Genomic DNA, 22414 nt, shown 5'->3' on the forward strand with positions numbered 1-22414 from the left:
TGTACTGTTCTGCCTGCAAAGTGCCGTGGAACATCACCAGGGTCAGTCAGCGATGACAATTTCTCGACTGAAAGACATGAGGAAAAGTCTCTCTGGTTTGTTACGGCCGTTCCTTGCGCATGTACATGATCTACACGATCTACACGTCTCCGAATTTCTCACCTATTGCACCTATGGTATCTTCCTGAACACGGTCAGGTAGCCGGCGGCGTAACCAGCCCATCGCACTCCTTCGCTTCCACCTGGGTATCATCCTCCTTCTCTATCCGTCTCGACTTCGCTCCGATCGCACCGCCAGGGTGGTTCGTCCTAAACACAGCCTTCGTCTCATCTTGATGTAGTGCCTCCGCGACCGTCAACGCCAGCATGTCTCCCACCGCAATGGTGACAGTGGTGCTGGTAGTCGGCGCGCAGACGCCAAACGACACTTCCTCCAACTCATGTATGGGCGCAGGCAGCAGTATGGAGTTTGGCCGGTCGTCGAGGAGCGGACAATCTGAGGGTTTCGTATGCGATGTGATGGCGAGGATGGGTGTGTGGGAGGGTATGTGTTCGAGGAGGGCCATGAGCTCTGCTGTCTTGCCGGAGTAGGATATGAACATGATTGCGTCGTTCTACTTCTTGTCAGTACAGTCCTCGTCGTTTGGGGTTTGAGATGAAACTCACCTTCCTGATGTCTCCGAGATCCCCATGCAATGCCTCAGCAGCGTGCATGAAGGAGCTCGCTATACCCAAGCTCTTCATCGTTGCGACCATCTTGCGCCCCACCAGTCCGCTTTTGCCCACTCCGCATATTATGAGCTTGCCGCCTGTCTGATTGATTTTTGTTATGGCTTCGACGGCCTGTAGGAGGCCATCGCGCGCCACATGGTCGGACTCGTACAGGAAAGTTACCTGCGAGAGCGCAGTGGCAGCGGTTGAGAGGACGTTGACGGCGCGCGAGAGCAGACGCGATCCTTCAGAGTCGCTTGCGGCCAGAGGCGGGGTAAGCGGTTGTGTATCAGAACCCGCTCGTTTTCTCTTCAGTGATGCTGGCGGGGACGATGTGCGTGATAGTGGGGAGGTATCAAATGTCGCGGTCATGTTGGTGTGAATTGTGAGAGATCGGCGAACGTGACGTGAACGCAGGGTCGACTGCTCCTGTATATCAACAAGTCCCTGGCGATCTATGCGACAGGTCTACACATGCGCGATCTAGATTAGTCTTCCTCGGGCAGCATCGGAGGCGGATCCCAGTTTAGTAGGCGTAATACACTTATCGAATCTCGATGTAACAGCGCGACGCGACACACAACCACCAGACGGAGTTCCAACAGAGGCCTGATTGCCCCTCCATGATGACAATTCGTCGCATGCCGGCACCAAACAGGCTTCAGGCCTCGTCCGCTTACTCGGAACATACCAGAAGGCCGAGGGCGCGAGCCAGACCAGTAGTCTATGGTGATAAAGAAAAATGGATGGCGATATCTACGCTAGAGATGACATGCATGCAGCATGGACCCGCGACTAGGCCGGAAGCAAAGATAGCCGTTGTCATCAGTCGAGACCAACCATCAAACCACGTTTCTGTCACTGTAGCGTCTGATCGCGAGGAATAGTCGTCCATGTTTAAGGCAGGGAACTGCATACGTGCGTACACGGCAAACCGGTAGGTCCCGCTATGCTGAGGGCGGAGCGCCCGCTGCTTCGGTGAGTTTTGCCCGCCGAGCCCCCATACAAACCAGCCCCTCCTCCACCCCGTCAAGCTTTGCCATTCCCAACTCCCTCCTGTAGAGCGCTTGCGCTTGCTCGCTGCCGGTCAATAGGACCATGAACCGGAGATTCTCCATTCCGACGCAGATCTCGCGACAGCAGGCGATGAGCCATTTGCCAATTCCTTGGCCTTGGTGTTCGGGGACGACGTAGACGTCTGTGAGGTAGGCGAGCGTCGTGTAGTCGGTAACCATGCGCGCCATGCCAATGGGCTTCTTGGTGCCGTCCGAAACAGAGTATACACCGAGAGTGAGACTGTTGTCAAGCATGGTCGACAGGTCCGTGAAAGAGAGCGGTTTCGCCCAAAACATTGCCTCTGTGCCGTAGGCTTCCTGAACGAAGGTGTACGGAAGGAGCGACCGGTCGGAAGATATGAGGTAGATGCCCGAAGCGACAGTGCGCTCCCATTGAAAGATTTTTGTGTCCATCTTTTGCTTGAATCGATGATTCAAAGTGTGTGGTTGTAGATGTTGGTGAGCAGCTTCCCAATATATCTTCTGAGTCAACAGGTCCTATGTTCGGAGAGATTGGCGACCCCTCGCGCCCTAGACGCCGACACCACCCAACCACCGTGCGACAACGCGACGACTTCACCTCCACCTTCGTCGCTGAACCTAGAACATACGGCATGCGCGAATGGATGCCACGATGCAGAGGCGGGGAGGTAGTCACCGCGACTACCTTCTTCAAACGACGGCACTTGTATGAGGAAGGTGCATATGTACGCGTACACCGTCGAAATAATGAGCACAAGTAGTTGATTGCACGCTACATATAGCATACGCCAGTTCGATCGTGCTCACCCACTCACATCCAGTAAATTCAATGCATCCTCCGTGCTATGAGGGATGTCTACTCCCAAGTCGCATGATGACCACCTGCAGTCACGTGTCGGTCACAACCCTGTTATTGGTCAGCGAAGCTATCTTGGACCAGCACGATCTACCCACAATCGCGGCCTTCGCAATACTCCATCAGCGTGTGCTTCCAAATCTCTCGGTCCAGAGTGGCGGGAGTGACGCGGAAGTCTTCATACCCATCCAGCGCCCCGTACAACTCATAGGCAGCCTCAATCAGCTGCTGCATCAGAGGAAATAGCTCGCTTACGCGTTCTGAGAGGAGGAACATGGTGTATTCCCCGTCACACAATTGCTCACCTTTACCAACAATGAACTCTGTTCGCAGGTGAAGATGACCGATGCGCCAGGCGCGAGCTTGAAAGGACATTGCTGGAGTGGAGTGACGTTGTCTTCGTCTTCTTTCTCGCACACCTCGACTTCGACATGGCAGCGCACAACTCTGGGCAACATTTCTGTGCGTAGGCTTCGGTCTCGTCGTAGGCCAGGTCTTCGGCCAGTGACTGCGTATTCAATAACCTTGTGAAATGAGGTTCCGCAAATAGTTTGATATCCTTTACCAAAACATGGTATATGAGTTCGAACTTCCGGATTGCGCTAGTTTTCACGTTACGATGTACCTCTGTATCGCCTTTTCGATAACTTACTTGTAAACGCTCCCACGATCCGACTCGGCTAATTGAGACATGTTGCTTTCGTTTTCGAGGATCTCCGATAGTGGGGTCCAATGTTCGAGGAAGAGCTGGTCGTCGGCTAGCGTTGAGCGAAAAGTGAATCGTAACAGACATTGTGAGAGCCTGGACCTGGTCTTGACATCTAACTCTGTGACTCTCTAGGTCGATTGCTGTAGTGTAGGTCCAGTTACTGGCCCGTGTGTTCCTCCCCTTCACATTCTCTTTGGATGACTGATCGCGACGCTACGTTGATGAACGAACCCACCACTCTGTTCCTACAGCCTCAACTACACATCGCGACCTTTCGTCAACCAATTTCTTGATCTACTCTTTGTCCAGTCATCATGGAGGTGTGCATTCCGTCCGCTATAGAATTCACTCTCGACCATGATTACGTCTCCCAGTAAGTTCCGTCTGGAGTCTACGAACCTAGCAGCTGCTAATAATCTCAGTACCCTCAGGCACATCCAGATCCTGAAGCACATCGAAGTACCTGACCGAGCCAAGCTCAACCGCACAAGGCCCCATCAAAAGCGCGGTAATCTGAGGTCAAAAACCCGACAACGATTCCAGAATCTCAAGCAAAAGCTAGCGAAGATCACAGCAAAAGTAAACCAGCTCGAGAGAGTTCTCCAGCAGTACTTGAAGGACTTCATAACATACCGTCATCGAATCGTTTTGGATTTACTAAATGCTAAGCTTGCCCAAGAACTTCGTGATGAGGTATACGGTTATATAATCGGTGATCAAAGGGCGATCAGTATCAATACTTATGACCTGTTCGAGTCTGCATCGCCAGCATTCGCCATTCCCGGCCACACGAGGGCAAGCCGCTCCAAGCACTTCCAGAAGACACTCACGTCAAGAGGCTACGGTCACTTACTCGAAGCGAGGGCGATACCCAGGCATACGATGCTGGAGCTAGCTAGCGCGTGGTACAGGATCTCCACGTTTCGCTTCATTGAGCCCCATCAAGTCAGTCTATTTCTTGAAACCGACTTCCATGGCTTTGGCCTTGACACGCAGAAGCTGATCCGGAGTATCGAGCTGTTCACCCCGGTCAACTGGTCAGGCGATTGCATCACACTAGCCGAAGACTTAGCCGAGCTTCATACTCTCAAGACTCGTGTCAACATTCTGTTGAGCTTCCAGGCTATGCAGACAAGGGCAGTGGTAGTGGCGGTGGCAGACCCCAGCGCAGCAATCCCGCTTCCGGATCTTGCACTTCTTTTCCCAAGCATTCAGAAGTTGGTTGCTGCCGAATATCGTGTCACCGTGAAGCTGGGCTACCACTTGAAGTTCAAGGTTGTAAGCGAGGATCTGACGGAGGAGCGTTGGGCGGAGAAAATTGACGATCATTACAAAGTAAGTCCCACGGTGTGGTAGTGGCCACTCGCTTAATTCGCCAGGCTATGACTGCGCAACGCGCCCGCCGTGAACCAGAGGCCAATGATGAGTCTGATGAGTCTGCATCGGAGACGACAGGGTGATGAAAGAGGAAGAAGGGCAAGGTAATAGCTTGTGTTGGAGATAATAAGGTGATGAAAGGGTGCGACAGAGAGAAGCAAAAGTCCCTAAGGCGCTTCAGGCGTGATTATCACGTTTCTTGGGTGCAGATTTGCACCTTTATATTCCCCAATTGGAGTTGCAGTGTCGCTATTTCGTCGCCTGTTGATACGCCAGTATCTTCTCCACCCAAAACTCATAGGTGATATCCTCCTCATTGTTAGCGGTAATCTCCAAACCATCATCCACAGTAAACATCAACCGAAGCCCAGCAGCACATAGTCTCCTGAATGTATCGAAAAGTGCGCTCTCAAGGATCCTTACACAACTCCAATTTCTCGGCCATGTCACGCGTCAAGACTTTGTCTTTGTCTGTTGCCCGTGAGCCGATTTTGTGCGGTGCAAAAGCGCTCGTCCTGAACTTGGTCCTAGGTGCTGCGCTGGTCAAAATCTTGGAATTGATCTTGGCACTAGGATTGAACTGTAGGAACTGTTCCAGTCCCTTGCGTAGCAGCGGCAATTGTGATGGAGACCCACCATGGTCATCTCGAGCAACGAACGCCATGTGATTGGGGAAAATTAGATTCTTGATATGGTCGCGTGGTACGATACCCAGCTGCCAACGATCTTGGATAGCGAAGTTCGCGATGCGGCACAAGTCATCGGGATGCTCGATGGCAAAGGTATTGACTCTGTACCAATGTTCGACTAGTTCGACTGAGAACGTGTGACCGACATTCTCGCAAAGCCAGATTTCCGGTAAGTCAGACTGCTTGCGAAGCAAATCGAAGCTCCAACGGTCGCGGCTTCGCGAAGATGTACAGGCTTGAGGGCGGTTACCCACACATCTATGGTCATCGCCACACGTATTTCAGGCTATCCAAGGGCTCACGCAGCGTTACAGTACCCGGTTCCAGAAGGTATCCGTATATCTGGTCTCGAATTTCTTGCGCTGTGATCTTTTCGAGAAGTCCTTCACAGACAGAACGGCGTACTTCCTGGTTGACTGTGATATTGGTCCTTTTCGTATGAGGTTCTGTATCGTCCCAATTCCTTTGGGCCATCAGCAAAGAACACGTACATCCCACACATGATCTGACTCGTCAAGCATACCACGAAATCGCTTGAGCGCTCTCGCCGACCGTACCGGATTCTTTACGTGGGACGTCGCCATAGTGCAAATAGTTTGATGAGCATGAGGAGTACGCGAGGGTGTCGGGGCACACGCAACGTGAAGTTCGTGATTGTTATGCAGACTGCTGTCAGAGTTAGGCACAACCTCAGAAATGACGAGGTGGCTCATCGATCGGGTTTCTGGTGGTAGCGAAACCCTGTACCAGAAGAAAAGTGAGCGTTTACATCTTAGAAGGCTACAACACCTGATGGTTTCATGAGCCTCTTTCTTCTATACCTAGGTACTTATATCGACGGCAGCGCACCTGTTTACCTAGGTAGTTTGCTCCTCGAACAAGATGGCAACGTCTTTGAGGTTGCTTGGTCTGGACGCGTAGTACGATGAGCAATGAAGACTTCAGATAGTGAGGGTCGCGGCTTCGATTGTCGCGTGTGGTGTTGCCTAGCTGCTGGTGAGCGTGTTTGGGGATCATTCGACGCATGATCACGTGAACCACACATCGATAAGGAATCTTCCATGATCGGCACTGTGGTCTGTTATTGGCAACCGACATGGACGAAGTGGTTTTCAACGTGACGATCGCATCCTCCGCCGATGCAGGACGACTCCGGGCGCGATTGTTGTCACCTCGTCGATCGAATAAAGCTCTGCGAAGATGTATATATGGGTGGCTGGAGACGTGCATGTGAAAGCCTCGGTTTCAAACTGTCAGGGGCGATGACGCCATCGCAGGGGAGTCGCACCCCATCGTTTCTGCACCACGCGTCTTTCAATAATTCTCGCGACCTTACTTCACCATCATCGAAGTGCATTATAGCATTTGATCAGACATTATTCATTGTTATGCTGTTTATCTAGCTTTTACTTTCTTCTATTAGCCCATCTAGATGGAGATCCACCTTCCCATCCAGGTATCCACGATCTGCTTCGCCTCGTCAACGAGACCCATGTCCAACAGCAATTGCGAAGTACCGCGCACAGCGGAGTCGAGTGCTGAGAAGATCCAAGCGTGTGTGTAGCTTGTGTGCTCACCGATGAAGATGGATTGGAACTCGGTCTTGTAGTAGGCGGGTAGGAACAGGTCTTGCTGGCCAACGAATGGGGAGGCCCAAGCACCGGCTTGGTGCTCATCGGTTTCCCAGCACTGGCGCTCGTATGCACCAGTCCATTGCTCGGAAGCCACATCGCCATGAATCTCCACCATCGCCCGCTGGACCATTGCTACGTGGTCGGCTTCGCTGAGCGCACCCACCGAGCGCGCTAAGGTACCAGAGATGTACGATCCAAGGATGACACCGGGCCCAGTTGAGTTGACCTTGTACGCGGGGTAGCAAACGCTGCCGATACCTGCGATATCGACTGAGCCGCAGCCACCGATGATGGGCTCTGGGAGGTGTTCCCAGAATCGAGTCTTATAATGCAGAGAGACTTTGCAGGACTGCTGGTAGTTCATCTCGCTGATGGCGCGCGACAGAAGCGAGGAGTACTGGGGGAGATCCCAGAGCCTGACCTTGGAGAAGGGCACTGCGACGACTGCGTAGTCGTATTCCTCACTCTCCGGCTCCATGGCGAAGGGATCTTGGCGCCATTGGACAGCGATCTTTCCGGTGCTCTCGTCGTGCTTGAGACCGGTCACCTTGCGTCCCAGAGTCAGACGATCCTGAACGTGGGGGTAGAATGCACGAGGCAGCGACTCCAGACCCTTGTCGATGGTTCGCCAGTCCGTGGCTTTGAAGTACACGGTGTCGTACTCCCAGATTGGAGCATCAGCATTGCCGGTGATGTAGTCGACAACATCATCGCTCGCGTTCAGCGCGTACTTGATGTACGCAGCCTCAGACCAATGGAAGAGACCCTTGTCGACGGCATTCTTATGGGCTTTGAAAACATTGGTTGCGATTTCCCGCTCGACCTCAGGTGTGTATCCAACGAAGTCTTCGTATGCCTCCTCCGCGTGCTCCACGGCCTCCTCATCTGGGCCCTCAGCTGCTGGCAATGTGTAGGCTGTCGCGTTGCTCTTGATCTGCGTTGCACTAGGGATACGGCCATTTGGCAGACGGTACCCATTCGAATTACCCGGCAGGTTTGGGCTTGATTGGATCCACTTAATGAAGTTGACGGCAAGATCGCTGGTATTGCCCCCGTTCATCTGGTTGAGGACGTCTCCGAGCTGGAAAACCATCTTGTGGTCATTGATTTCCAGTGTTTCGTTTTGGTCTGGGTAGGTGATCGAGACTGGGAATCGCATAGGCCCCATCTCCTGGTACTGATACTGCTCTGGCGTGCTGCCTGCAAGGTACTTTGTCCGGATACGGCCGCCGATACGCTGCGAGGACTCATGGATGTGCCAGTCGTGGATGCCTACGGAGTCGAGGAGAAGACTGGTCATCAATCCCGACATACCTCCTCCAACGATGGCAATCTTCTTGCTCTTTTCGACTGCTGCGTACGATGCGTTGTTTTGCTTCGCCTCCATGTAGGCCACACCATCGAACCAAGGACCCATGGCATCAGCGACGTCGGAGATCTCTTCTCGCTTCCTTGGTGGATGTTGAATCGAGATGGGCGCTGAGCGGCCGATCAAGTTAGACCCTGAGTAGGCATGAAGGCATCCGCCGTGGACAGCATCATCTGGTACGATCCAGACGAACCTCTCGGGACGACTTGATCGCTTGATGTAGTGGGATGCCACATCGTGGTGACCATCGGCGTGGCTCTTCATGCCGCACTCTCCATATACCAGACGGATCTCGCCCTCGAAATCATCGTCTCCGTAGCCGACATGTACGTTGTGTACCGAGTTGGATGTGACAGTTAGAGGCTTGAAGAAGAGGACGTCTGATCGAGAGGCAACTGGGCTGGCAATGGCACCACCAGCCAAAGATAGGGCAGCCGAAGAGGCTGTGAAAAGACCCTTCATTATGGTGTGAAGAAGAGATGGATGTGATGAGGAAGGTGAAAAGAAGGAAAGATGCCCTGTTCAAATACAGATCTACATGGAACAACACAGCGGGCAGTACCACACTGGCTTACACCTTCTTTCGCATTCCCGTTGGTCACCAAGCCTTATCGTCGTAGGGCGTGGCTACGATCATCGGAAGTTGTCGTTGCGACGGACCGTTTGCCGTTGGCCTGACCAAAATTCTATGCATTCGGCCGCGATAAGGACTACAAGGCGTCGCCATGCGCGACTTCTACAAGACTTTTCGTAAGATAGATGGGGTACGCGACACGCCCAAATGCCTGTTACAGTCGACCCGCAGTATACCCTCGAAGCGAGGTGCAGTAGCGCTACGCAGTACGGGTGATAGTGTGGAGATTCAGCTTACGGAAGAGATGGCATTGTGGACTGAGGTTCCTACCAGCGGAAAGATAACCCACATCGGATAAGACAGGAGTCTCGGCTTAGCCATGACCGTCATTCCGAGCAATCTCGGCTCCGATATCAGCGCTGCGTATGCAACTTCACGATGCTACCTCGAACCATCCAATGTGGTCCCCGTCGACCCCAGGGACGCCATGGGCCGTCAAGTCTCTCGAGCAAGGGAAAAGAGTACCACCCTCACAAAAAAGACCCTCAAGATGAAGACCACGCACCATATTGACTCTGTAATCACGAAGGTGTCACAGAAGCGAGGTGCATACGATGATCTGCGTGTTCCCTCAGTGCGACCCAACAAAGCGTCGAAGCCCTCATGTGGGGCTAGGCTACAAACATGAGTCGGATACAAGATATGCCAAAAACGTGGCATAGAACTTCGTCCGGGAACAATGTCAAAACTCCGCAAGGAAAGGCTTGTCCTTCACGGAGGGAAGTTCAGACAGGGGTCTAGATCCTCTCGGCAAATGAGCGGCAAGCCATGGATACCCCAGGTGGAGCCACGATTGCGATAACGCGCAACGGCTGGCCTAAAACCCGATTCTTATCTCAACACCCTGCAACCGCTATCTCGCGTTACGTCAGGACGAATGCGCGCTTCACAATGCGCGTTAAACGCAGGATACAAATGCAGAGATGTCTCGGCGCCCAGGCGAACTACATCTTCGACGGCCCTTCTCGCGATAGCTTAACTGAGCTCTGCTCCACCTCGCCACAAGTGCTATCCTCCTTCCTTTTCTAGTGCATTCTGGATATCTACGCGATTTTGAACCCCACGATGGCGCCGAAACGGTTGCGCGAGGCCCTGCCGACCTGAGTGTAGTGCAGGTAGTACGGTTCCTGGTGGACATACCGGTACCTTGGAGCCGGCGGCGGACCGTTAACCATTACAAACGGGTCTGACTGTATCGCGGATCTTCAGCTGTGGCTGGAATCCAACAATACTGGCTGCATGTCGGAGTGACATTGGCAACGAGCTTTACCTGGTACATGGACACTCGCAGCTCTTGGAAGCCATGGCATTCGGTACAACGCGGGCGGTCAGACTTGACCGAACACGAAAGAGTCGGGGAATGATGATCCGCAAGTATTGTCAAATCCTATAAGACCGTATACGGGCCAAAGATCAGAATATTCATCCCATCGTACTCGTTGCCTCTACGTCCATAACCTTGCAGAACTCAATCGCTATAACTCATTCATTATGGTCTCTTTCACCTCCATCGTCACCACCTTCCTCGCTGTTACTGGTGCTGTAGTTGCCAAGCCAACACCAAAGCTCGCTGAGCAACCAGTTGTGACCTACCTTGGAACCCAAGGGCCCATTCTATGTATGCCACTTGGATGATGTTCGATGACTATATACTGATTCACGTCAAGCGAGCGGCGCATGGACATCGAAGGGCATAGTCTACACCTCAGGAACCGTCCCTTCGTTCAATGGATCGATTGTAGCAGGCGGCATCGAAGCTCAAACGGTACATGAGCCAAGTCCAATTTCATCATGGATTCGTACTAACTAAACCTAGGCTCAAGTCATCAAGAACATTGCGGTCATTCTCGAAGAAGCCGGTACATCATGGGACTACGTTATGAAGACCACCGTCTTCCTTGCCAACATGTCAGATTACAGCGCGATGAACGAGGTCTATGCTGCTATGCTGCCCACACCGAAGCCTGCGCGCACTGCTGTTGAGGTTGGCAAGCTTCCGGGTAACTTCTTGATTGAGGTTGAGGCTATCGCTGCTATTCCGGACTCATGAGTATGGGAAGAGTTGGAAAGGAAAAGATAGAACCTATGACATATTTATTCAGGCTGTACGAGCGAGGCGCGACCTTTACAATCGATGCAACTTGGCCACCATCATTAATCCTCTTGTGAGATATCGTTGTCGTTGTCGTATATAACTGTTGTTTACCTCCAGGACGTCTCTCCATTATCTTCGAGTATGTTATGACCCTATCGGAGGTGATGCCGACGAGATTGCTTTTCTTAGTGCGGAAATCGCTCCGCTCACACATCGGTGAACCATGACGTTGGGATGTGGGGTAGGACCACCGCCATGATGCTCAAACAGTCCCACGTATCACAACACTACCAGGCCCAATAGGATCATCCCCAAAATATATACCACCTTTTCATAATGCCTGAAATACATGATCACGATGGCAAGCCCGTCCACCACCACATGGCACGGGTGAACGGCATCCGCCTCCACTACATCAAATCCGGAGCCGGTCCACCCTTACTCCTTCTCCACGGCACGCCCAAAACACATTACTACTGGTACCGCATCGCCCCCCTTCTAACCAAAAAGTTCACCATCATCGCCCCCGACCTCCGCGGTTTCGGCGCAACAGACAAGCCCCCCGCAAGCGAAGGCTACGATGGTCGCACAAACGCCAAAGACATGGCGGAACTCATGACCCAACTCGGGTACGAGAAATTTGCCGTCCATGGCGAAGACCGCGGCGCAACATATGCCTTCTGCCTCGCAGGGCTGCATCCCGAACGCGTGACCCACCTCTCCTTCTGCGAGATGCTACTTTCCTACGCGCTCACCAAGCAAACGTTCTTCACACGCAAAAACATCGCAGCACAGTATAACCAGGCCGGTGTGTGGAATTGGCATATTCCCTTCTTCTGGCTGCCACACGTGCCTGAGATGTTGATCCAGGGGAAGGAAGAAGAGTTTTGGACGCATTTCATGAAGGCTGAGTGCTATAATCCTAGTGCGCTAGATCAGGTTGCTGTGAATGAGTGGGTGAGGTGTTTGAAGGCGCCGGGCGGGTTGAGGGGTGTGCTCGAGAGTTATAGGGCGCATTGGGTCAATGTGGATGTTGAGGAGGAGATTCTGACTGGGGGGAAGTTGAGGTGTAGTATTATGACTGTTGGGGCGCCGGAGTAAGTTTGATGACGAGAAATGTGCTGATGGGAGCTTGAAGCTAACGAGGCTTAGATTCTTTGGACCGCTAGTCAAGGAGCAGATGGAGTCTGCGGCGGAGAAGGTGCATATCTGGGAGGTCTTTGAGGAATGTGGGCATAGTTTGGCACTTGAGCAGCCGGAGAAGCTTGCCAATCTCTTGAAAAAGTTTATTCTCTAGATTCAACACGCGTCATGCGTAATACTCAATTAACCAAGGTCTCCATGATATGAGGAAGCCGCTAATGTGAAATCTATGAGTCGGCAACAGCCTCCTTACTTTGACCTCACTAGCAACTGAATCCACATTCTGCGGTACAACATTTACCGTCGCCGTAATAAGCTGTCAAGCAGCTGCAGATATCGGAGGTAGCTTGTGTCTAGTGTTGATTAGAAAATACATCAGGGGAATCCGAATTGCGGACCACTTACATCAGGACATTGCTCGACCCAGAATGCGCAGACATAGCAGTATAAGATAGGATGTGGGCCAGCGGTGTCGGCTGTGTTAGCCGTGCCAAGCGTAGTGACACTGGTGTCAGGGGCCACGATCTGGGTTCCAATGAGGAATGATAGGAGATGCTATTGCCTATAGCTCACAATAGACTTTGGGAGTCAATGGCCCTCATCAGATCCTTGTACCGTCTCCTTCGGGCTCTCCGATGCAGGCGTAAGTATATCATGGGCTGCTCTTGTGTAACCCTCCGCAGCCGATAACAGCTTTCTACTCTACAGCACTTGCAAAATAGCTTAAACTCTGCAATATCGTCTGTCTGATTGCGGCGTGGCACTGACGACTCATGATCATGACGTCGTGTTGCTGAACATGCCCACCAGCAGAATGAACTGTCAGGGAAGTAAGCGCGTGAGTCACATCGGAGATGGTGTGCGGGACGTAGTAATCGGCTAGATCAGGCGTCGGCCCGCTTTCGAGTCACACGAGGCAATCGTGATGCTGAAGGACGACGTATCAGCAGGTGCGTGTTGAGACACGCGTGAACAAAGAGACGTCACGTGGACGTTTATCGATAAGCTAGCGCCGGAACGTCCTGACGCGGGCACCGCGAAACGTCACCTCACGACGCGTGCCATGGTTGCCTTCATCCTCCTTGTTTCCAATCGCGATCTGCCCATATGCCAACGACACCTGCTTCCCCTCCCGCTGGCAGTGTGCGCGTATGTTATGAAACCCTGAGCGGGTGACACGCGCTTGTCCTGTTCCTGTTCCGCTAGCTACCAGCTCCACCGCCGGGAACGCACGATCGAGTCCTATTCGCTTGCCGCTGACGCATCGGTCTTGTACGCCTAGCTTATGGGAGCGCATTCGGATAGGAATATCTTGCTCGAGTGGTGGGAAGCCGGGTTTTGTTGGTAAATGCCGCAAGATCGCTTCGCGGGATCATGCTGAAGGCATGCCGCTTCTGCGCTGAGGTCGTCAAAGGGCGGGCCCCACCATCCTCAATACACACTCGGCGATAGCGACTTTCCAGTCATGCTGGATAATCACAGTGCGGAGCGCACCTTGTTGGGCCGTCCATTTAGGTAGCAGACAAGAGCGAGGAAGCCTTAAGGCAGAAAGGGCGGCTGTGCTATGCTCCTTTCGTACGCCTGCTATATCCCGCTTCCCGATTGGCGCATTGCAACATGCTGGAAGAACGCAGAACTTTTGCCTCAGTTGGTCACGTTTGCTAGTTCAAACAAGCTTCGCTATCAAAAGTCGCATCCGAGTAGTCTACACCGTGAAGGCTTCAGCAGGATAAATACCGCTGCAGGTCAGCGCAGCATGCAGCGTATACCTTCCGCATTCAATATGTAGTAGCAAAGAAAGCGTTCAGCCCTGACGGCCTTCGTTCCAGAACAGGCCAGCGGCATGCGGCACATCCTATCAGGCAGCTGCGATTTGAGATTGTGTCGATTTGCGTGGAACCATGGAGTCATCAAGTGTGGTAGGGAAGTACATATAAAGTCCCGTTCCATGGTAAATGTGGCTTAGCGAGTATACTCGCCCCTTGATAGCTTTGTGCAGCCGCCAGACCCAAGCCATTCACGTGTGCACGCTAGCGTAGATCAGTCTTCGGAAGCCGCATAACAGCTCGACCTGCCGCACCGTCCTCGCTGATTCCAACCCCATCGCACTACTACCACGTACATAAAGCCTGCTCGACTTCCGCGCTGTCGCGTCAAGTACGACTGCACCACACGCAAAGCAACAGCCGACCTGCTTTCTCGACACAGCACTGTACCTCAACGACTACACTCTTGTCGCGGCATTGTACCTGGTGAATCCTAGTGCTCCCGATTAGCGCATGCTTTCACCCCTGTTGTGCGTTGGCTGAGCCCACCCCACATCGCGCCACCTGAAACAGGAACATCGTCAAAGGACATCACCGCTCACCTTTCCGATCGTATCTGTCTCGCACATACTTCAATCGATCGCGACAAATACTCAAACACCTTGTAGCCGCCATGACGAGATTTGACGAATTTCCTGCAGAGTTGCGCAACATGGTATACGATCACGTTCTCCGCGATCATTATACTCAACAAACTCACAACGCTCTTGCACTCTTCACCGTCTCAAAACAGGTGCATCTGGAGTCCACATCTTACTTCTACAAGAACATCTGCATCAGCATCCACACCCCGTCGTCACCTACAAACAACAGCGCCACCGTGCTTCCTCCTATCCCCGATAGGTATCTTCGATTCCTAGGTCGACTCGCCGTGAATGCCACGATTGGGAGAGCGGGTTTGGGAAGAGAGCGCAAGATCGCTGATACAATAGCATCACTAGCTACCATCGGCGCAGACTTCGAGGACCTGCACATTCGCATTCAATCCTCCTTATCAAGGCTTACCAATTCACGCGTCGATGACTCCGTACTGCACGCGAGCCATCCCATCACGGTTTCATTGCGACGACTGCTCGATTCCGGAGTGGCAAAACTTATGCGCCTCGATCTCCACAATGTTTGGCTTGCGCCCGGTATCGCCCAAGAACTTCACGTGCGATACGGCACTCGACTCCAGTTCGTGGGTGACAGGAATGCTGTTCTTGCCCCATCTACCTTGGAAAGGTCTCTCACTGGCGTTTATGCAGGCTCTCATCTGACCACCTTAGGTGTCGATGACGAGGTCATGGCCAACTCTTGCTCGGACGATGCGTACACTCCCCAGACTCCAGCTTCTCTTCCGTCTTCTATCTGTTCAGCATTCGAGGATCTAGACATGTTCTCCGTGACGTCGTTCGATCTCCACTCAGATACCACTGCCGACTACGAAGAGTCTACGGAGCACGCAAACGAAGGATCGTTCTTCTCTGGCGCCGACATCGAAGAATGGGAGGCCTCAACACAGGCGGCAGACCAGGAAAAGCCGCAGCATCAGTACGACATCGAACTTGGCGAAGACGAGGATGAGGATGAAGAGATGGAAGATATATCGCAAGACGATATGGAGGCGATATTTGGCAATCTGGAGGAGACCGCTCATCACGTTGCGAATGATGCTGACATGTCATACATGACTAACTTTGCGCCTGAGCTGCTGTTGACTCGGCACAATCTTGGTCATCTGAAATGAGGCTCACACGGTACTACCAGGTCTCGCGATATGGCATGTGTGGACTTCCCATGATGTCAGTGCGTCTTGTACGGCAACCATGATGAGGCATGATTGCAGCGAGCAATATCGCGTCCAGTTTGTGGTTATGGTACCTTTCCTTTCTTCTGCATTCAGCATACAGCGATCTTCAGCACCGAAGCGTACTTATCGCGCCTCACACCAGCGAGTGCTAGCATTTGTTAACGACGTTTTCTTTGTCTTTTTCGTGTATCGGATACCCGCGCGTCGCTACCACCAGCGTTCAAACGTACTTCCACCTCATCCCACGACGATAGACTGGCACGGAACCACCACGTCTCTTTATACAATCTACCAATCGAAAACATACTTTCATCCCATATCTCCTCGGCCTTTGGATGTCATCATACCTGAGTCATCGGGAATGACTCCTATGAACTTACATCCTCATTGCTAATCAGCTTCTCGCAGCACTAGTATTCTCCCTTCATCATCCCCACCGTAGCTCTCGGGGGTCAGCGACATGGGGCATGATCGATGCAGACTTCGCAAACCCCGCATTCCTGAGCCTCGTGATTCTCAGCACAACGCAACCATGCCGCAGCTGGAGAATCCTTTCGCTCACTTCTTTCTTTCCCAAGCACGCCGCAGATCCGAGTCGGCTGCTATCCCACTCCACGACCGTGATGTCAGGCGCAATACAGCGACAAGCCCTACGGCGCGAAATCCTTTTGCGCCGCCAGTTCCACCAAAAGACGAGCCGCATAAGACGGTGTCCACTTCATCCGCGATTAGCGGGGCAAGGAATACTCTAAGTGCTTTGGAGAAAGAGTGGGTGCTTAACGACTGCATCCAGCCGACGTCGGTATATAAAGATAGGCTGAAGCAAGAATACTCACCAAAGAGTATGAGGGCGGTAGATGAAAGCGAAACTCGGGAGGGAGGGTCACCGGCCTGCCGGATACATCCAACTTTAAGGTCGACTTCATTACCCCCACGAAGCCTTGTAGCCCTCCGAGAGAGTGTCCAAGATAGTGCGGTTGATGTAGTCAGTCCTGTAGTCTCCAGCGATGCTAGGCCGCGGAACACCGATAATGAAGTCGAGACGAAGGCTGCAAAGCGTGATACTGTCGCCGACCTGTTCAGCGAGATCATTGGAACCGGTACAGCAGCACGGCTACCGCGTCAGAAACTGCTAGACGAGGTCTCGACGTTTTCAGCCGTGCCATCACCCCTGCGTATACCCAGCAAGTCCAAGTCTTCTCCTCGTGGTAGTGCCTTACCGCCGGCGCACAAGTACAACAAGCTAGAGCTAGGCGGTCGTCCTTCACTGCAAGTAGTAACAACTTTCGCGGACCCCAGAACTGCACCAGAACCCCTCTCCAACCGTCGCAGTTACACGAAACGTATGAGTCACCAGCACAGTCGTAAAGACCGACCAGCACGCGCATCCATGATAAGATGGAGTCTGTTCCCCAAAGAAACGAAAGTAGCACAGCCAAAGGTAACACAGCCACGGAACAACACACCGCCTATACCCCGTAAAAGCAGCAAAAGAGGCAGAAGTATCACGGTGCGCGGGCCATTGCTCCCAAACAAAAGCACGCATCCTCTCGAAGAAAGCGTACTACCGCCCCCCACTAAGCAACGGCGTGCGCAAACCTTCCCAGTGCAAAAAAGCTCTCATGAGCTGCGGAAAGATTCGGATATACGTCTTTCACCCACCCTCCCACAGCGCAGAAACACACACCACATCACCGTCAAACGGATGCGCGATCCAGACGAGGCTTTCGAGGAGCTTCTTGCGCTCCGCAGACGCAAGACCACTGACGTTAACGACGGCGTACCCACAGCGCCCAAGCAGGGGAATGGCAAATTCCACAGTGGTGGTGGCAGCCGAGGAGACTGCTTCAGCCTATACACGACGGCAAAGGGCCACGTTGATGATATTGTGGAAGTAGTGAGGAGTGTGAGACAGAAGAATAGGGCGAAGAAGAAGCGGGAAAAGATGATGGCGGAGGTGCGGAGGAAGTACGAGGAGATGGCTAGTGCTACTACTAATCAGACGAGTGGAGAGGGGGATTATAAGTGGCTTTAATTTGGTATTGAGTAGGTTTTGCTGTGTCGATATATTTATACCATGTCTGAAGATGGAAGATGCCCATTCTCGCTAGTCTTGTTAACCGTGATCACGGCCACACGAAGTTGACCGCTTTGCCTTCCCGCAGATCTTCAGCTGAAGGCGGAATAGAGGGCTGTCGTATGGGGTATTCTCGCTCGCGTGGTTGATCGGCGGGAGCAGGGGTGGGTAGTGTCTGTGGTGTGAAGCTTTGTGCGCAAGGATTCAAAAGACGTGTAGTCTTCTCCTGTGCCATTTCCGAAGAGTCATGCGTAGTCATGCAGGAAGTGGTGATTCCAATGTCGTTTTGGCTGGGACTGTGCTGTTCATCGGGGGATGTCATGGCGGGTAGTGGTGTAGGATGTGAACGGCAGGTGTGACTAGAAGTATAGGTGGGAATTAATGGGTAGGGGAATAAAGCCGGTGTTAGTGATTTTGGTTCGCGACAATGTCAAATGCGGTGGGCGTTTGACTCAAGCAAGCAGGTACTTACCGGTCAAAGACGTTGTTCTATGCCTGTCTCTAGTGTTGTCGCAAAAGCTGGATGAATACACACACGTGTTCAGAGACTAGTATACGTTTCTACGCACTATATATACTGTTAAACCACACTACAATACCTCCTAATCTCCGCTCGCTGAGATTGTCGCTGCCTTGTCGTATTTCATGCACCCGCTCACGTATGTTCATCATGGAGCAGGCTCGTAGTATTCTGGGGCGGACGTCTTCTCTGCTGATAGCCTTTGATTCGATGCCGCCGTGAGGAGCCTCTGGAGTGAGTCTCTGAACCGTGGGCATAACCCTCATGGACCGCTGTCTCGATGACTGTCGCCACGAAGCCGATGGCGTAGGATATGAGGTAGATGAAGCTGCCCTGGAAGGAGGGTTGCAATGAAGTGATCGCGGTACAGATCAAGACCGTGGCGAGCGCAGCGGTGATGGACTGAGCACCAGTAATGTATAAAATGCCCTGGTAGCACGCGAGTATAACCCAAACTGCCACTGCGGTAAACATAGCCATGCGTAGTGGTGAGGGGATACATTTGCCCGAAGTGTCATCTTCTGGGGCCGGCATTCTTTCGGCTCGTGCCTCGGAATCGTGTCTGTGGTCGGCAGGGGGAGCCTGGGTCTCTTCATGTTGACGTTGTTGGTTGCTGGTATCGATAGGATCAGACTTCGTTGACGCAGATGGTGTCGAAGACTGGCTTGGGGTTGGTGAGCTTTCGAATTGGTGGTAGCCTGCTTCTGTCATTGCGTTATGGAGTCTGTGACCTAGCTGTATGGCTTATTATGTAATGAGTATGTAGGGAAAGTTGTGGCGCAATCTAATCTACATACTGAGCGGACGGAGAAGTTTGCTTCATCTCACAGAGAACGCGCGAGAAAGTGGGCGCGAGACGAGGAAAACTTCCAGACAAACAAAGACTGTAACAAACCCTCTTGAAACAACCATGCCACAAGCAAGTCAGTTCTCTGTCGTCCATTCAAGCCTTGCGCTAGGGTGGGTAAACCCGAGTGGCAGATCAGGCATCCAGTTCCTGTAGACCTGAGTATCGGTTGGCGTTTGCATGCATACAATGCGGACCAGGCTACGCCGCATCAGGTCTATAAAGCAACGTCAAGAAGTCAGTTTTAAGTTAAGAACACCCGTGCAGCTAGTTACCGAGAGTCGGAGTTGTGTCGCATACTCGAGGTTTGACGAGTCGACTACGCCCCACGGCAGGGCTGACAAGAACGTAAGAAATAGACGTCGCCCCCCAGAGATGATCACTGATCAGGACCAGCAGCGGCAGGCTATCCATCGTAGCCCCATGTAGTGTAGTAATCACCGAGCTTATTGCATTGATGCTGACTACGTCGAGCGTTTAATTGCTCCACGGGCCTGCGGAACGCCCAGTCAGCAGCCGCATATTGTGGCACCGCCTCGGAAACACAGCGTTCTCTGCAGTGGACACAGGTTCGTTTCAGACAGCAACAGACAGCGGCGTCGGATGCGGGGTGGTTCTGCATGTTGGAAAGGAGTCGTTGGCTTATCGGGAACAGCGAAGATGTCAGGAGGCGGGATGGAGATGTTGAGTGGGGCGGGTAGTCAGGCGGGGAGATTACCAGTTTCTGGTAGGCGTCGCCCCAATTTGGACCCTTTGCCACCATCTTCGATCGTCCGGTCGCACTGCAAAAGGCCTCAAGCCCAACACGTACAACAATAGCTTTTCCTCGGAAAATATCAACAGCCTCGACTTTGTCTATATCGATGCGCTGTCAGCCACAGCAGCACATGACCGCCAACTGCACTGTGATGCCGTGCCAGCCGTTTACCAGCGCGGCAGGAACCGTGCATCAACACGCTTTGGAAAGATTCACGGCTCAGCAGCGGGACGGCATCTGATTCGCTCCAAGACGGGATCCAGAAGCCACTTTGCACCGCCAGTGGATCCAGGTTCGGGGGCGTCTGGCTGCAGGGACACCGCAAAAGGCTGAAGGGCCTGCCAAGCGCAATCTCGCCGGCCCCCAGCGCCCCATGCTACCTCCTGCGCGTCTTGGCTGGTGCTGACGAGCTGGCGGGTCGGTCGTCTTTTTAAATGTGCTGATCCCCCGACGCCCTGCCACAGCACGCTGCACCCCCTATCGCCATCTAGACATCTTCGTCTGCACTTCGTCGCGTCGCTCGTTTGGATCTTCTCCCATTCCCGGATCTACGCTGCCCAAGATGATGCTACCGTCAACTGGAGGTCGGAGCCCGTTGCTCGCGCTCTCGGTGAGCGCTGGCTGTGTCCTGGTATTCATCTTCGCCTTCATGGCTTGGCAGAGTCCACCCCGGGTGACTTTCCCACATGGCCAGTCCAACTTGTACGTGCTGTCATTTCGTGGTTGCTGGGACGGAAGGACCATAGCTTAATCTATGCTTTTCCGGCGGAAGCTAACAGACCCTACAGAGCAGCAGCCAGCGCGCAGACCGACTCGACCATTGGCGATGTCATCAAGCTGTTGTACCAGAACTTGAAGGTATCACCAACTGAGCCCTTCATTCGCGAACCCAATGGCAGCCACATTACATTGCCACCAAACCCGCGCTACAAGAAGAACCTAGGCAGCGACGTCCTGATTCTGGATCTGGAGACCCGCCCCCTCAAGTCTACTGCGGAATACGAAAAAGGCGAATACGATTGGCGCAACATCAACCACGTTTCTGGTGGCATTTTCAACCACTACACGTATGCGCTCGTCCATGGCTATGACTACAAGTTCGTCCAAGCCCGCGAGTTCGAAGACCGACACGCCACCTGGATCAAGCCCTCTGCACTTGCAAACCACATCAAGGACTACAAGTTCATCATCTTCCTCGACGCCGATGCTGCTTTCCGCTTCCTGCACGTCCCTGTCGAATGGATGCTCAACCACTGGGACGTAAAGCCGCACCATTCGTTCGTCATGGCCAAAGACCCTTGGAGCGCAAAAGAGCCCCAATACAACTCCGACCGCTTCAACCGCACCTACACCAACACCGGCTTCATGATTGTCCAGAACAACGAACAAACCCTGCCCATTTTGAAGGCATGGCACGAGTGCCCCGACGACACCCGTTACGCAAATTGCTCACAATGGAAACAACCCCGCTTCCACGAGCAATCCGCTTTCGGCGAGTACATCCGCTACGACTACGAGCAATACATCAAGGAGCTTGAGTGCGGAGAGGCCAATGGCTTCCCCGGTGTCGAAGTCAGCAACTGCCAGGGCAAGCTCATCCGCCACTACTGGTTCGAGAAGAGCAACGTCAAGATGGACTTCCGCGAAAACATCATGAACGCACTCACGCTTCCGATACAAAAGATCTTCGCCCAGAATACGAGTGGCGTTGTTTACCAGCAGGAAGAGAATGTCATACTACAATAGCAACGGCTTGCTCTACTGGCAAAGCAAAGATAATACGTTTACGAAGAAAGAGGCAAGGGCTTATCGCATAGCATAGCGTTGCATTACCAAGGCGTTTTCCAAATTTGGGATGGGGGAATTCATTGTTATCATGTTTTCGGTTTTGGTTTGGTTCGGTTCGGGCTGGGTGGTTTTCGCCCCGATTCATTGTACCGTCGCACTTTCGATCTGGGTCTTCCGACGCGATGATACCCCAATACGAGTCTCCAGTTCACACAATCAATATTATTCACACAAGACTGATATCCGTTACTGCGCCAGATCACTTTGCCTTATTTCGAATTGCTGCGCTTGGCTTCCGACGCTGTGACACTCGGGCCAGTATCACCTGCCGAACGAGGTATACTCCCCCAGCCGATCCTACAGCTTACCACGATTGAGACGCCCGTCAAGCGCATCACCAACGGCACGCCTGAGAGCTGCAAAACAGGATCTCTTGCCCAGCCCAGCCGCTTATCACCGCCACTTCACCCTAGCCACGCGACTACATATCTGCCAAGGCACTAGAACATGCTTAGCGCCAATGATCGGCGGTCAGCCACGTCCTCGAAATTGG

At 52.9% G+C, this 22414-nt stretch overlaps 11 protein-coding genes across 11 annotated transcripts; 6 read left to right on the plus strand and 5 right to left on the minus strand.

Annotated features, from left to right (window-relative positions):
* Positions 1–161: 161 nt before the first annotated feature.
* Positions 162–1370, minus strand: BKA58DRAFT_220717 (uncharacterized protein). The gene is made up of 2 exons (XM_046166241.1): positions 667–1370; positions 162–614 (listed from the first exon to the last, which is right to left on the minus strand). The coding sequence occupies exons 1-2, from the start codon at positions 1081–1083 to the stop codon at positions 195–197; spliced, it is 837 nt and encodes a 278-aa protein (XP_046022361.1). The 5' UTR covers positions 1084–1370; the 3' UTR covers positions 162–194.
* BKA58DRAFT_220716 (acetyltransferase) lies at positions 1371–2522 on the minus strand. Its single transcript, XM_046166240.1, has one exon. It carries the CDS (start codon positions 2178–2180, stop codon positions 1659–1661), a length of 522 nt encoding a protein of 173 aa, XP_046022362.1. The 5' UTR covers positions 2181–2522; the 3' UTR covers positions 1371–1658.
* A 1105-nt stretch (positions 2523–3627) lies between these two features.
* Positions 3628–4773, plus strand: BKA58DRAFT_422777 (uncharacterized protein; the record flags this gene model as incomplete). The annotated part of the gene is made up of 3 exons (XM_046172835.1): positions 3628–3686; positions 3736–4648; positions 4693–4773. 3 exons carry the CDS (start codon positions 3628–3630, stop codon positions 4771–4773), a joined length of 1053 nt encoding a protein of 350 aa, XP_046022363.1.
* Positions 4774–5522: 749 nt separating this feature from the next.
* On the minus strand, positions 5523–6691 carry BKA58DRAFT_220872 (uncharacterized protein). The gene is made up of 3 exons (XM_046166245.1): positions 6237–6691; positions 5903–6168; positions 5523–5842 (listed from the first exon to the last, which is right to left on the minus strand). The coding sequence occupies exons 1-3, from the start codon at positions 6440–6442 to the stop codon at positions 5688–5690; spliced, it is 627 nt and encodes a 208-aa protein (XP_046022364.1). The 5' UTR covers positions 6443–6691; the 3' UTR covers positions 5523–5687.
* Positions 6690–9089, minus strand: BKA58DRAFT_220778 (flavin-containing amine oxidoreductase-domain containing protein). Its single transcript, XM_046166243.1, has one exon. The coding sequence runs from the start codon at positions 8842–8844 to the stop codon at positions 6808–6810; it is 2037 nt and encodes a 678-aa protein (XP_046022365.1). The 5' UTR covers positions 8845–9089; the 3' UTR covers positions 6690–6807.
* A 1242-nt stretch (positions 9090–10331) lies between these two features.
* BKA58DRAFT_220753 (Endoribonuclease L-PSP/chorismate mutase-like protein) lies at positions 10332–11257 on the plus strand. Its single transcript, XM_046166242.1, has 3 exons — positions 10332–10634; positions 10684–10781; positions 10833–11257. The coding sequence occupies exons 1-3, from the start codon at positions 10508–10510 to the stop codon at positions 11064–11066; spliced, it is 459 nt and encodes a 152-aa protein (XP_046022366.1). The 5' UTR covers positions 10332–10507; the 3' UTR covers positions 11067–11257.
* Positions 11258–11447: 190 nt separating this feature from the next.
* On the plus strand, positions 11448–12408 carry BKA58DRAFT_320430 (soluble epoxide hydrolase; the record flags this gene model as incomplete). The annotated part of the gene is made up of 2 exons (XM_046167765.1): positions 11448–12208; positions 12264–12408. 2 exons carry the CDS (start codon positions 11448–11450, stop codon positions 12406–12408), a joined length of 906 nt encoding a protein of 301 aa, XP_046022367.1.
* Positions 12409–14193: 1785 nt separating this feature from the next.
* Positions 14194–16071, plus strand: BKA58DRAFT_220957 (uncharacterized protein). Its single transcript, XM_046166247.1, has one exon. The coding sequence runs from the start codon at positions 14694–14696 to the stop codon at positions 15807–15809; it is 1116 nt and encodes a 371-aa protein (XP_046022368.1). The 5' UTR covers positions 14194–14693; the 3' UTR covers positions 15810–16071.
* BKA58DRAFT_220922 (uncharacterized protein) lies at positions 16071–17952 on the plus strand. Its single transcript, XM_046166246.1, has one exon. It carries the CDS (start codon positions 16333–16335, stop codon positions 17905–17907), a length of 1575 nt encoding a protein of 524 aa, XP_046022369.1. The 5' UTR covers positions 16071–16332; the 3' UTR covers positions 17908–17952.
* A 485-nt stretch (positions 17953–18437) lies between these two features.
* BKA58DRAFT_220990 (uncharacterized protein) lies at positions 18438–19478 on the minus strand. The gene is made up of 2 exons (XM_046166248.1): positions 19267–19478; positions 18438–19212 (listed from the first exon to the last, which is right to left on the minus strand). Exon 2 carries the CDS (start codon positions 19178–19180, stop codon positions 18605–18607), a length of 576 nt encoding a protein of 191 aa, XP_046022370.1. The 5' UTR covers positions 19181–19212; positions 19267–19478; the 3' UTR covers positions 18438–18604.
* A 1018-nt stretch (positions 19479–20496) lies between these two features.
* BKA58DRAFT_471420 (uncharacterized protein) lies at positions 20497–22096 on the plus strand. The gene is made up of 2 exons (XM_046175228.1): positions 20497–20775; positions 20862–22096. Exons 1-2 carry the CDS (start codon positions 20636–20638, stop codon positions 21817–21819), a joined length of 1098 nt encoding a protein of 365 aa, XP_046022371.1. The 5' UTR covers positions 20497–20635; the 3' UTR covers positions 21820–22096.
* Positions 22097–22414: the final 318 nt, after the last annotated feature.

This window comes from Alternaria rosae (assembly GCF_020736505.1).
Source record: "Alternaria rosae strain MPI-PUGE-AT-0040 chromosome Unknown BKA58scaffold_8, whole genome shotgun sequence".
Lineage (NCBI taxonomy): Eukaryota > Fungi > Ascomycota > Dothideomycetes > Pleosporales > Pleosporaceae > Alternaria > Alternaria rosae.